The sequence below is a fragment of the Octopus bimaculoides genome, chromosome 3 (assembly GCF_001194135.2).
Source record: "Octopus bimaculoides isolate UCB-OBI-ISO-001 chromosome 3, ASM119413v2, whole genome shotgun sequence".
Taxonomy (NCBI): domain Eukaryota; kingdom Metazoa; phylum Mollusca; class Cephalopoda; order Octopoda; family Octopodidae; genus Octopus; species Octopus bimaculoides.
Window position 1 is genome coordinate 157234720 of NC_068983.1, and position 14092 is coordinate 157248811.

General features: G+C 36.2%; 2 protein-coding genes across 3 annotated transcripts in view; one reads left to right on the plus strand and one right to left on the minus strand.

The window, feature by feature from the left end:
* The window catches only part of LOC106883947 (probable 28S ribosomal protein S25, mitochondrial), a 12639-nt gene extending 5700 nt beyond the window's left edge, over nucleotides 1-6939 (minus strand). Inside the window, exons 1-3 of the mRNA XM_014935102.2 lie at nucleotides 6717-6939; nucleotides 3396-3502; nucleotides 1655-1742 (exon numbers count right to left, since the gene is read on the minus strand). Coding sequence (XP_014790588.1) covers nucleotides 1655-1742; nucleotides 3396-3502; nucleotides 6717-6853 — 332 coding nt within the window. The 5' untranslated portion in view covers nucleotides 6854-6939. The remainder of the gene's footprint in view (nucleotides 1-1654; nucleotides 1743-3395; nucleotides 3503-6716) is intronic.
* A 57-nt stretch (nucleotides 6940-6996) lies between these two features.
* The window catches only part of LOC106883946 (uncharacterized), a 12004-nt gene continuing 4908 nt past the window's right edge, over nucleotides 6997-14092 (plus strand). The window contains exons 1-3 of one of the 2 annotated variants that reach the window (XM_014935100.2): nucleotides 6997-7234; nucleotides 9848-10485; nucleotides 10792-10956. In XM_014935100.2, coding sequence (XP_014790586.1) covers nucleotides 7111-7234; nucleotides 9848-10485; nucleotides 10792-10956 — 927 coding nt within the window. In that variant the 5' untranslated portion in view covers nucleotides 6997-7110. Of the gene's footprint in view, nucleotides 7235-7932; nucleotides 8361-9847; nucleotides 10486-10791; nucleotides 10957-14092 lie in introns of those variants that run through there. The other variant, XM_014935101.2, reaches the window with a different exon arrangement.

The window sequence follows — 14092 nt, forward strand, 5'->3', positions numbered from 1 at the left end:
ATATATATATATATATATATATAGTCCTGTGTAAGACTTTAAACTGCTTCCAGTAGCGCAGGCCTTGTTTGGGGGTTCCAGGGATTTGAGTGTGAGCCCAATTCTTAACCACTATTGTTTCCCAGGTTTACTCTGATCCAAAATATAGCACCTGTCAGGTTCTTAGCATGTCCCAAAATTACCTCTGGAAGGTCATTCACAGACACCCTAAAGGACCAGGGCAAATGAGGCTAGTCTGTTCTTTAGCTATTCATCTAAGAGAAGGTAACTCCATCCAATTCCGGCATCCTGATAACTACTGTTCTCGTGGCATTTGTTGCACCAGACCAATACAAATTTGAAAGGTAAGAGGGAAGGGACTAGCACCCCTGTTGTCTTGTGGGGTAATTTATTGAGAATTTAAAAAAGACTGAGAGAGAAAGCCCCAACAGAAAATCCTGAAGGAAGACTCCTAAGGCAGATATATACAAGGCTGTGGAGTCGGAGTCATGGAGTTGGAGTCAGAAACAATTAAAGGGTAGCTGGAGTTGGAGTCAGTAAAAGTATACCGACACGGATTCTGACTCATTTATTTTTTAATATAAACCAGTTATAACATGTAGGCCTACTCAAAGTACAAGCGTATGCATATGCTTTATGGGATATGTAGACCACAATCACTTAATTACATAAAAAGGAGTCAGAGGTGCCAATAGTAGAGAAGTTGAAGTCGAAATCTTTTGTTTCAACTCCACAGCCCTGGATATAAGTCATCATCATCATCGTTTAATGTTCGTTTTCCATGCTGGCATGGGTTGGACGGTTTGACTGAGGTCTGGAGAGCCAATGGCTGCACCAGGCTCCAATCTGATCTAGCAATGTTTCTACAGCTGGATACCCTTCTTAACAGCAACCACTCCGAGAGCATAGAGGGTGCTTTTTACATACCACCAGCACAGGAGCCAGTCAGGCAGGCCTGGCATCGATCATGTTCAGATAGTGCTTTTTATGTGCCACCGGAACAGGGGCCAGTCAGGGGGTACTGGCATTGGCCACGTTCAGATGGTGCTTTTTATGTGCCACCGGCATGGGAGCCAGTCATTGGGTACTGGCATCGGCCACATTTGGATGGTGCTTTTTATGTGCTACCAGCACGGGAGCCAGTCAGGCGGACCTGACTATATGGCTATATATCTGCCAATATGGTTAATCAGCATCTGGCGTCCCCGGCAGCTCTATAAATGTTGCAAACATATTGACTTGTCTCCCCTTGATGGCATGTCCATGAATGGCGAAGAGGTAAGTGTACTTGGAGCTAGGAACTTTCTTCTGGAACAGCATAAGTGGTTAAGTTACTGTCTCAGAAAAACTGTAGATCAATAATAAAATAGATCAACCATATCTATACATGACAGGCTTATTTCAGTTTTCCTCAATCAACTCCATTTACAAGGCTTCAGTCAACTCATGGCTATAGTAGAAAACATTTGCCCAAAGTTCTGCACTGTATTCACTCATTCCATTTGACTGATATGTGGTCTTTGGCTAAGTTGTGATACAAATATACACTTTAATTTCTACAAAGATTAAAAATTATTTAATGTTCAACCTAGACTAATCTTCAAAAGCAAAAATAAACCTTAATCTTTTAAATAAAAGAAGTATTAAAACATACGGGGTTTTACAAAAGACTTTCTTAATGTGCTCGTGAATTTCTTCTTGTTCTTTGTTGTAAACATCCACAATAACTCTTTCACCAGAATCTGTAAAAAGTAAAAGAATTGCTAAGTAGAAACAATTAGAATAGAATGAATATATTGTGATCTTTGGGGAAAAAAAAAGTTCTATACTAACTTTGAAGATATTGCCAGATGTATTGCTCACCTTTTAAATCAAGATGTCTGATCCCCAAAATAATCTATCCAGAGCTATTGCTGTGAAAATATATACAATTCTTGGATGTTAGGCTATTAATAAGCCATTAATTAGGCCATCTAATAGGAATATATATTCACTTGAATTTTCCCTTAAGTTTAGTATGATCAAAAAAACTGTTTTCTGGCTGATTTACAATAACTTATTCCATGCAAACCTGATCAGAATGACTTCTGCTGGAGCAACTGTTTTTACAGTTAGATAACCTCCTGCTACTATGAAGTAGATGCAGAACTTGCTATTTACCTCCCAGCACTGCTCAAAGCTGGGAGGTGATGTGAATAGATGGTGTGTAAGAAATTTTAAAATTGGGTAAGTAATACAATATACTGGAAGTTTCAGGATACACAGAAAGAGAAAGAAGTTCCACAAGGTGGTATTCAGATGAAGAAATATATTTAATTCTTGGTGTAAAGTTTAGAGAATGATAAATATGGGGTTGCAAGAAGCAAAGAAGTTGGGGTAATTAGTGATTTGACATTTAATTTCTATGAAGTTCGAAGAGTATGAAACTGTCATAGTAGAGATGGAATGTTAAGCATATTTGAATCTTTTAGAGAGTTAACTGCTCAGAGGCTAAAGATTTTTTGCTATAAGTGCTATTAAATATTTAGGTCATGTTAGAAATACATTTTAGAAAGCATTTTGTGCAGTAGAGGAATATGTAAGCTGCACAATACTAATTAATTTAATGGTGATTAACAAAATTTGAAGAGAAAGAGATGACATTCCTACGGAGAAACTTAAGTTCAATATTTGAGAGAGTTTTCTACAGCTCACTTAAGTGGTTATGGTATGGCTAATGAAGAAAATTTAGATTCATATAATCAGTTTAATACACCATGTACTGGAAAGTAAGTTGGGTCACAAAGGCTGCATATATTTCGTTTTATGTGACAACCTTTTTTAAAGTGAGTGATTTATGTGAGTCATAGAGTAGAATCTATATAAATAAAAACTATATTATTAGTTGCCTTGGCTCTTCTCTTCAGGGTTCAACTCCCACTAACACACTACAAAGCCCACAAGAGTATTGCTCTTAGATCTTGAATGCTGTAGACGAACAGATATCTTAGAACACAACCAAGAAGCAGGCTAATTGAGTGATTGGTATAAAGTCACAGACACACTACAGTCTCTAGTCCACAAGAATACTTTCTCCTCCCTTTCCTTTTCTACTGCAATTCAAATGACCTATGCCCTTAGGAGCTGACTGGTTTCATGCCACCTCTGTTCAATTTCTCCCCCACTCATCACCTGTATTGTGTCCAGCATCCACCCCACCATCCAGCCGTGCACAAATCTCTACACCCAATCCTTCCTCCCCACAATGTCAGCATTTAGAACTCCTTTTCTCTTCATATCCTTCCATAAGCTATCAACTTACATCAGTTTAAGCATCAGTTTAAGCATCCAGTGTCTAAAAAAAAAAAATCACAAATCTTTTTTATGAAATGAGCCAAATATAGAATATATCTTACCTAAAATGAACTGTATAAAAGGTGTTGGTGTCATATTCTTCATAGTGAGTACTTGTAGGTTAGGATTTTTATACTGTATTTGTGGAATGTGCCAAAATTGAAAGTTGCTTTGAATAAAAAGGAAAAATTAATAAAGTCATTAAAAACTATTTAATAAGAAAGATCATTAGGGATTTCATTATAGTTTTCTATATATTTGACATTTAACAATATATGTTAACAAAATTATCTATAATACTTATATATGTGTGTGTAGTTGGTCTTTGTGTCAATTTGAACTGAGACTTTTTTTTTCCAATTAGGGAAATTTTCATAACCAAAAGCCAGATCTTTCAAACTGAGTGATGACATCATGAAAAAAAAAAAGCCTGACCAATAGCACACACAACAACTATACAGCAAACTCACTGAATGACATCAACATAAAAAATAAAAAATAATTTAAAAAACCCCCAGAAAACTAACAAATCAAAATTGTTGCTTTCAAACCAGTTAAGAGTCAGACTAAATCTAGGATCAGGACAGAAAGGTCAGTCAGGTAGACAGAACAAAAAACAGAATGCAGCCATGCATTCATGTCATGTTGAGCTCCACTCAGTGTCAGATGTCGACAGCTAGACCCACCAAATATGAAGAGTCTGTAGTAACACAAATGATCCACATTCTACTAGCTTAAGAATTCTCTCTTTCTTCTACACCTAACTATAGAAACTGTCAACCACACTCTTGCCTAAAAAAGAACTTTCTTTCACCTCAATAGTTCCTCATCAGATGTCCTGCCCAGTACAACATCTAACAATAAGCATTACTTGAAAACAATGACTTCTCTCATCCATCTATCCAGCTTTCCATTCATCTAGTTGTTAATGTGATAACCACCACCTATATTAGTATGTCAAATTCATACAACATTATATTGTGTAAACATGTATGCTGACAAGCCCTACTACAAAATTCTAAGAGCTACAAATCCTAAACAAAACAAGTATTGAAATTTCTACATTTAATACTGACACCAGTACTAACAATAAAGCATTTCCAGGCAACTATCCAAAGTTCATACAAAGCTTTGCATCTTCAAAGTTATGTCCATTTACAGGGTACAACGGAAAAAAATCTGTTTCATCATCATCATCATCGTTTAACGTCCGCTTTCCATGCTAGCATGGGTTGGACGACTTGACTGAGGACTGGTGAAACCGGATGGCAACACCAAGCTCCAATCTAAATTTGGCAGAGTTTCTACAGCTGGATGCCCTTCCTAACGCCAACCACTCAGAGAGTGTAGTAGGTGCTTTTACGTGTCACCTGCATGAAGGCCAGTCAGGCAATACTGGCAACGGCCACGCTCGAAATGGTGTCTTTTATGTGCCACCCGCACAAGCCAGTCCAGGGGCACTGGCAACGATCTCGCTCGAAAATCCTACGGAGGCCAGTCAGGCGGTACTGGCAACAGCCACGCTCAAAATGGTGCATCTTATGTGCCACCCGCACAAGAGCCAGTCCAGGGGCACTGGCAACGATCTTACTTGGCTTGCCGGGTCTTCTCACGCACAGCCAAAGGCACATTGTGCACTGGTCCAAACCATGATGGTAACTAAGAAAAAATAAAAGTAAAACATTTGCTACCTAAAAATACCATTAGTCCCTGCCAAACTGCACTGGTGCCACACCAATGGCCACATAAAATATGGGAGGTTTTTCAGTTGCACTTTGTGTTATAACCTTCATCTTCTTATGGCTGAGTTCCAACCCAAGTCCACTTGTCACACCTCTTGGTCCAATATCATTGCTTTGAGGTCCTGGATACATTCCAAGCTAGTGTCTGCAATCAAGTTATCAATGTAAGTGTGACAAGGTTTTTCTCTTCTTACATCACCATGAAGTACATTCCACAAGACTAATTCAAATGTTTGCAGTCCGGGGTAGCACACACACTGACCAGCTAGTCGCAGCTGTTTTGGCCTGATCTTCTTGAACTTTTGGCAGGTTTCCATAAAGGCATTTGTTTCTCATATGTTACTACCATTTCACATTTAGGGCCGTTTGTAGCATCCTTGTGTAGCAGCCATCTAACCTGTTCGATAATTTTTTTGTCAGTGTCTGTGTTTCACTGTCATATAATAATACTGATTCAACAGCTGAATCCATTCCCACAATTTTTCCACCCAGCAAAGAGTGTTCAACCATATCCTCCACATAAATCCCAATGATGATGAAGTAAAGATAATGTGTAAGCCGGTGGGGGGTATACTGTCACTAAACATCGTGGAATAAATATGTCTGGAATCAGAGTATTACCAACATGAAAGTTCAAAATTTCGTTTGCAAGATTCATGATGTGAACTCGTGTGTTAAAACAAATCTTGATGTATCTTGTGAGGGTCATTATGCCAACAATAACAAACACATGCACTAGTCAATTTCACTTCTTTTTGGTTAGCCAGAAGGTTAATTATCTAACCAACCAACTAATCAATAGTTTGTTTAATCTATTGGTTATACAATCAACCAGTTGTTTGTCAAAGTTCAAATCAATAACGTGTCCTCTCCTCCAGATCTTAGAGATTTGAAGCAGACCTGAAAGCAGATTAATTAATTGTTTAATTAGATAACTAATCAATTAACTAACAACAAAGAGGTAAAATTGAACCAGTGTAGGTGTTTTTTTTTTTTTATTGGCGTAATGAACGTCTCAATATACAACAAAGCTGAAGATATTCTTTAGAAATCTTTTGGTGATAAATCAAAAAGGGCGATTTTACGGTACATTCAAAACGGAGAAATTGAAGGTCCTTAAAACTCAAACCGAGAGCACTTTCCAGACCTGATAATAAACGCAGAACATGACCGACTGACAGGTACTATCTGCACACTTACAAGAGTTGTACGTTTTCGGAATAAAAATGTTTCGTTTTGTGTTTTTCAATACTTAGTCAATCTTGTGTGTATGGAACAAGATCGGGGTCATTAAATGTAAACTTATACCAGAATTTATCTTCAAAAATATTTTCGTCTAATATTAAGAATTTATTACTTTTGTTACATCTCTAAGCTTCGATGTTCCACTGAGTTTAACCCTGTGACCTCTTAGATATTTTCCTCGTGGTATATCAACTAAATTGTTTTTTAACAAACTCAAAGATCTACCTTTCTCAGAAGAAAAAAAAAAGATACATTAAAGCTAAGCCAATAATTTTACTAGAATCGAAAGATGGTCATAAATACAAGTGTATGGAGTAGAGATTGTGCGAAAATAAATGGTTTCAATAAAAAAGAAATTAGTTGTCATTGATTTAAACGCAACAACAAAACACTTACTAAGCTCCTTTACTTGCTAGATGTCCAGTGTTATAGTTGATTATCATTACTTGAACATTTTTCTTAAAAACAAGTGACCCATTTTTAAGATATTGTAAAGTCCTACGAATAGGAGCACGACCTTTCATAAAAGGCATGTTTCTAAGATGTTATTTCTGACGCGAGGAAATATCTCCGAATTTACTTGAAACTACATGTTATCAAAAATAGGTAACTGTTGCAAAATTTGAAAGGACTTATTAAATGATAGAATAATAAATAATCAAAAAAAAGTGTTATATGAATTTATAAAACCACAAATTATACTTGAAGTTATATCTTTTTTTTAATCACTTTAATTTTAAATTACGGCGAATGTCGTAAAATAATAGATTCATACAAAGCAGACGAAAGAATGGCGACTGCGGCACCGCTGTCACATCAAGGTCGAATAGTGCTGATTGCAGCACTGGCTGGGGGTTTATTTTTTCTCGGATTTATTTTCAGTAAAAAATATTTCAAAAACAAAACTAAATTAGGTAAGTAATTTTAATACATATATGTTAAACTCTTTTACTCGCTTACTGTAAAAATGTTAACGAAAAGTTTACATTACATCAAACTATTTCCTAATTTTATTTATTTTAATTACTGGATTGGCAATCATCAATTAATAACGAAAATTTGAATTTTCAGCGTATCTGAATTACAATAATTTCTCATGTTGGTATAAGACCACACTTTCTTTAACTAAATAGACACAGTACATGCCTGGTACTTGTTTTCCATTGATTCAACGAGGATGTAACACGAAGTCGAAACATGTGGGGATTTTAGCTTACAGTCTAGACTCACAAAATTAGTCTGTCGTCCCACCAACTTAAATTATCGTTAGGATTTCTAACACTGACGCCAGGCAAAAAATTTGGGGTTGGGGATGACTGGATCGATTTTAATATTTGACTAGCGATTATTTTATCTACCCTTCTGAAGGATAAAAAAACAAAGTCGACCTCATCAGAATTTGAACGTATTCTAAATAACCTTAACTAAATAAAGCAAATTATTAAGTCTCGCTCTGTACTTTTGCCATTTCTCCCTTCAACAATAATGATAATTTCTTAGATAATTTCTAAATTGGATGGGGCGATGTAGTCTATTAATTCTACCTTAGAATTTGACTGGTACATGTGTTATCGTCACCGAAAAGATGAAAGGCAAATTCACTTCCGGTGGGATTTAAATATCAATGCTCTACTGATTTTGCATACCGTTGCACTTTCCTTCAATAATAATAAGTTATTATTCGAACAGTCGTATATGGGTGTGGCCACAGATGACACAAAAGCCCTCGAATGGGTGATAGTCGAGCGACCCTCAGAAACAAAAAGAAAGAAAAAGAGGGTGTGCTGATAAACATACTGACTTGACTCCCAAATCTCAAAAGTTTGTGAGCATCAAGCTTAACAATTCAGAAAATGGTGCGGCCAGTCACTTAACCCGGGCAACAGGTCAAGAATTGCATCAAGAGCAAAAGCAACAGCATTCTTTGCAGCAGCAAAAGATACATCAAATTCAGCTGCAAAAGGAGAAAAAAACAAACGAAAGCAACCAAGACGAAATAACAACCATGCTTGCTGGAACAAATACAGTAACCACGCATGGGTGAGCCACTTAACTACACAATTCTCTGAAGGAAGCAAAAATGGAATTGATGAATTTTATAGACTCTAAAATCGACATAAGTTTAATAATGCACAAGGGACTTGACGCACTCACCATTTCCAAGACTCAACAAGGAAGGGTTCTTGTTAGAACTACTCCAACGATGTACTGTATTTTGAGAAAACATTTATCACATGATACAGAAGAATTTAAAAGCTTATTAGGCAGAAGGATGTTAGAAAGTTCATACAAAGGCCATGGAAAAAGACCAAGCCAAGTGACCGCCTTTTTTAAAAATTTTTTATTTCTCCTCTTCCTCTTGGAATGGCAATACAAAGAATAGGGTGTTGCATAAATGCTCATGGCCTGGGGTAACATGAAAGCAGGGACACCTACTCAACAATCCCAGGTCACTACATCTGAATGCAGTAGCCATTATCAAGACTAGAATTTCTAAAACACAATTGTTTGCTCCCCTTCTAAGTGGCTACAAGGTTTATGCTCCTTTAGTTGGCCTGGATCACATGGCCTGGTAGTGCTGTTTCTGAGAGGTCTGGGTGTAAAATGAGTACAATTTTCCTAGATCCAATCAGTAAGTTGGTGGTCTTACACATGAACAACAATGAAAGCAACAATAGTCTTCAGACTGTGGCTGTCTATCCTCTGACAGGAGCTGGACCGCTGGATTTCTTTAGACATTCAGAGACTTTCCTGGAAACATCTTACTCATTAATGTGCATGGACAGTTGAAATAGGATCTTGGATGCATCCAAAGATTACATGGGAGTATCTGATTGGAGAGTAGGAGGGCAAAAGTCTCATAAACTTTCTCAGGCATTTCCAATGGTCTGACAGCTTTTTGCTTCATTTTCCCCAATGCACAATATGGACGTGGTCACACAGTGGCATTCAAGTCATAATTAGGTTGGGTCATTATCAGGTTAGCAGACAGGCATAGTAATAAGGTGCACATAGTTTCAGATAGCTGGCTATTCGGACCACAAATTTGTAACATTTACAGTCAACTTAGAAAAGATGTAGGTTACTGGAAGATGAACACATCCTTCCCAGCACTGAAAGATTTCAAGGATCAGATTAACATACTGATTAGGTGGGAACTGATGAGAGCTATCAACAACAAATGGAGAGTTTAATTAAAATGAAAAATCGGAGAAGCATATATCAGGTAGACATAGACAACACAACAGAGTAGAAAGGGAACTAGCTAGCAACAAGTGGCCCTCAACCATTTCTTCAATGCAAAACATTAAGATTTTGTTGTCTAAGCCTGTGTGTTATTTATATTGATTTCAGTTGAATATTTATACTTAAGCAACAATTATTTTGTATTACTCTACCCGTATTTTGGATTGTTACTTCTACTTTTATTGTATACCTTTTACATATTTAATTGATTGTTTCTTTATGATATTCATCTCCCAATTATTGTCTTTTTTCTCCACCCTTTTTTTTTTTTTCTTTGGAAGCTAATGAAGAAAAGGAAACAACTGAAAAAGAATGCAAAATACAAAAAGAAGGATTAAGGGAAGGTCTAGACTCAAATAGTCTAGGAGATGCAAATTCTGAAAAGCAACTGCTAGAAGCCATAAATATCAAAGAAACATCAGTAACATTACAATCTGCTGCTGCAAACGAATTTGAAACTTCTGCTCCAAGCTGTACCTTCAGTCAGCAGTCACAAGATGTTGAAAATTCAGTAGTCAGTTGTCAGTATGATGACACCGAAGAAACTCTTAAAACTGTGGAACATGATATCAATTCTGATTCATCATTTGATTTCTTTGATTTAGCTACTAGTCCCAATGATTTCAAACCAACATTTGAATTTGTTCATCCAGCTGAAAATTTAAATAGGATAAAGAGAAGTGAAAAATCAGATAAAATTAATCATATTTCAAATGTATCTGAAAATGAAGAAGAAAGTACACATGTTTCTTCACAAGAAGATATTACAAATGCTTTGGATTCAGCAATCAATAATACTGATACCATAGGAACCGATGAACTGAAAATTCTAGTTTCACTTTTACTTTCAAAAAATGTTGAAATTCAAGAAGCAGCGATAATTGGGATTGTTAAATGTGCTGCATTTACAGATCATCAGGTAAGATGCACAAAAATTTCCTGATAGCTAATTGAATAGTTAGTTGTTTGAAATGAATCCTATAGTAACAAAAATTTCTTTAATTTAAAAAAAATTTTTTTTTTTTAATTATTTTTTTTATAGTTTCAGCTTAGAGCTGCAACTAATGATGTGAACTCTATCCCTCTCATGCTAACATGAAAAAGTATATGTGGAAAATAAGTGCAAATACTTGCAAATAAACATTCTTTAATAGAAATAATAATTTTATGAAGGTACTGGAAATTCACTTTATTGAATATTTTCCTTTTTTTTTCTTTTTACCAGAATTCACTACGTGAGTTGGGTTGTATAGAAAAGCTTAATGTTTTGCTAAGTTCCTGTGTCACATCTTTAAAAGTTGGACAAAATATTTCACCAGTTCTTATTGCATCAGTTGCTAATGCAATTTCAAATATGTCTGTCAATGAAAACAATCAAATTATGTTAAAGGTATGTAAAGTCGTTTTTTGAATATGCAAAATCTCTTTCTATTGTTTTAGCACAATAACAATTGAAAGACATTATTGTTCACATTTCTCAAGAATTATCTTTAACTTAAATTAACAAAAATTTAATTTATATTTTTTCTGCACAATAATTTTTTAGTTAAATTTATTTTGTATTAAATGCATATAACCTTGGAAACGGATGAATATTCTTTTAAAAATGTACTCCTGTACTTCTAAAAAAAAATATTAAGAATGCTGTAAAATATACATTTCAGATTTAATATCATCAGTGGTATTAGCAGAATCTTTTGAACATTTAAGAGAAAAATGAATGCAGAATCTAGTTACTGCCCTTTACATTCTGACTTCAAATCTCAGAGATGAAAATTGCCTTTCATCATTCCAGGGGTCAATAACTTAAATTGGTATAAGTACAAGAGTTGGTTTAATGTTCCTATAAGAACATCCTTGATGTGAATGGAATTATAATAAAATTCAAAGCAGACTAATGTGATGCACTATAGCCGAATACCGTTAAAGCAGTAGTGAGCATCATAAAGCATGAAGTAAATTTCTAGGGAATCAACTTGGCAATGCAGTTTTAACCCAGTCTTTATCTGGAACCCTTTCACTTCACTAATGTCCTTGAAAAAAAATCGTCGTAAAAACTACAACTTTATATTTCCCTGCTTCAGATAGTATGAGATTAGATTATAGAGGTAAAATATGTGAATTAAATGCAATGGTTGGACTGTTGAGTAAGGTTCATAAGATAAGCTATGTAAAATTACTAGAAAGAACAATTTGAGAAAATGACTAGCTATCAAAAATATTTTTCGGTTTGTGCAGGAAAGCCAACCAGGATAAGATGGGCATAAGGAAATGGATGTTACATGCTAGGTAAAAAAAAGTGCCATTGTTGATGATGGAATCTACTGACAGCCAAAGAAGTAATCAAACAGTACATGAAAAGATACAGAGTTACAAATTTGTCTAACACATGCTAAATGTGAAAAGAGGTGTTAAAAATTATGGTGATGAGAGCTGCAGCAATGATGACTACAATGGCATTGATCATGGTGATGTATTTATTTATGTGTGACAATGTTTAGCCCTTCTTTTCTTTAGGTTTCATGCTTTGAGGAAATAACTGTAATGTGGCAACAAAGATACAGTATGACTGTTTTTCCATCTAATCTATTATTGTATAAGTGAAGGCTTGGTGGTACCCACGACAGAGGCAGGCAAGTGAACTCACTCAGTGTGTTGTAGTTTCAGCATATTTGGATACAAAAAAAAATATTAACACCCTAACACAAATTTTTAACCTAGAATATTTCAGCTATTTCAATACAGAAATATGTTTTATGTGATTTTCTTTCAGATAGGAGACGGTTTTTAAAATAATGTAGTTTAGTTACTCTAGCAGTACAAGGTGGTATCAAAAAATTCCTAGACTGGTTATGTTTAATAAAAAATAACTTATTTATGTAAGTTTTAACATCATCTTCAAAATAGTCGTCTTGCACAGCAATACACTGGTCCCAATTTTCTTGCCACTTTTGGGATCTGGCCTGGAAGTAATTTTCTGTAAGCGATTCACTCTGGATCTCGACAACGGTGTTAAAACGGTGACCCTTGAGCTGTATTTTCATCTTGGGGAAGAGATGGAAATCCACAGGTGCTAATTCTTGATGCACTATACCGTGAATGTCGTAAAAACTATGAGCACACTCTTGATTGAGCTGCAGCTCTGTCATGCCTTCTTCAGTTGTGGAGATGAAGGCCTCTTCCATTGTGACGACTACTGCTTTGTTTCAGGGTCAGACCTGTAGACCCAACTCTCATCACCTGTAATAATCCTCAACATGAAGGATGGATCAGCAATGGCACACTGACAGATATCTTAAACAGACTTCAATACAATGTTCTTTCTACTCAGTGGTCAGCAGTTGGGGGACAAACTTGGCAGACACAGCATGTTCAATTCAAACGTTAGGATTATCTGCACAGACCCACATGATACACCAACATCATTAATGTCATTGATTGTCCTCCAATGATCCTCATGCACAAGCTGATGCATTTTCTCCACTTTTCTGGGGGTGATGTTCGTGGTAGATCTTTCAGATCGCTCATCATCTTCTAGGGATGTTCTTCAAGTTTTGAAGCACCCATAACCACTTGAAATATTGTGTGCAACACATTGCCTCATCGCTGTAGGCTTGCTGAAGCATGCTCGATGTCTCTGTAGCAGACTTACCAAGTTTAACACAAAATTTTATGGCTCTTTGTTCCAACTTCCTGTCCATGACAAAAATCGCAGACTATAGCATTCACATGATTCCAAAAACACAAATTTCACAATTTGTGAAGTAAACACAGTGATGTCACTTGGTACACTGCCCCATGAAGGTCACTGCTAGCTCTCACTGTGCATGCAACCTTGTGCTGCCTTCTGTTGGCGAACTACAGAACTAGTCATCAGAACTAGAGTAAACATATTGAAATATGTCCAGTAAATTCATTATTGGAGATTTTGCAAGTAATTACCTCATGATAAATACATCACCTGTAATTTTATTGCAAGGTAATTACATCACAAACCAATACATTATCAGTAAATTTACCATCATGATTTTTATCTGCAGAGAAAATATATTGCTAATCATTATTAACATTTTTATTCTCAGAGAATATGTGTCACATTTCATTACCAATGAAAATGATATTCTAAGGCCCCAAAATTTGATATTAATTTCAAATTTACTCAAAATGTACATTAAAAAGAACTGAATCAGAATCATCATCATCATCATCATCATCGTTTAACGTCCGCTTTCCATGCTAGCATGGGTTGGACGACTTGACTGAGGACTGGTGAAACCGGATGGCAACACCAGGCTCCAATCTAAATTTGGCAGAGTTTCTACAGCTGGATGCCCTTCCTAACGCCAACCACTCAGAGAGTGTAGTAGGTGCTTTTACGTGTCACCTGCACGAAGGCCAGTCAGGCGATACTGGTAACGGCCACGCTCGAAATGGTGTCTTTTATGTGCCACCCGCACAAGCCAGTCCAGGGGCACTGGCAACGATCTCGCTCGAAAATCCTACGGAGGCCAGTCAGGCGGTACTGG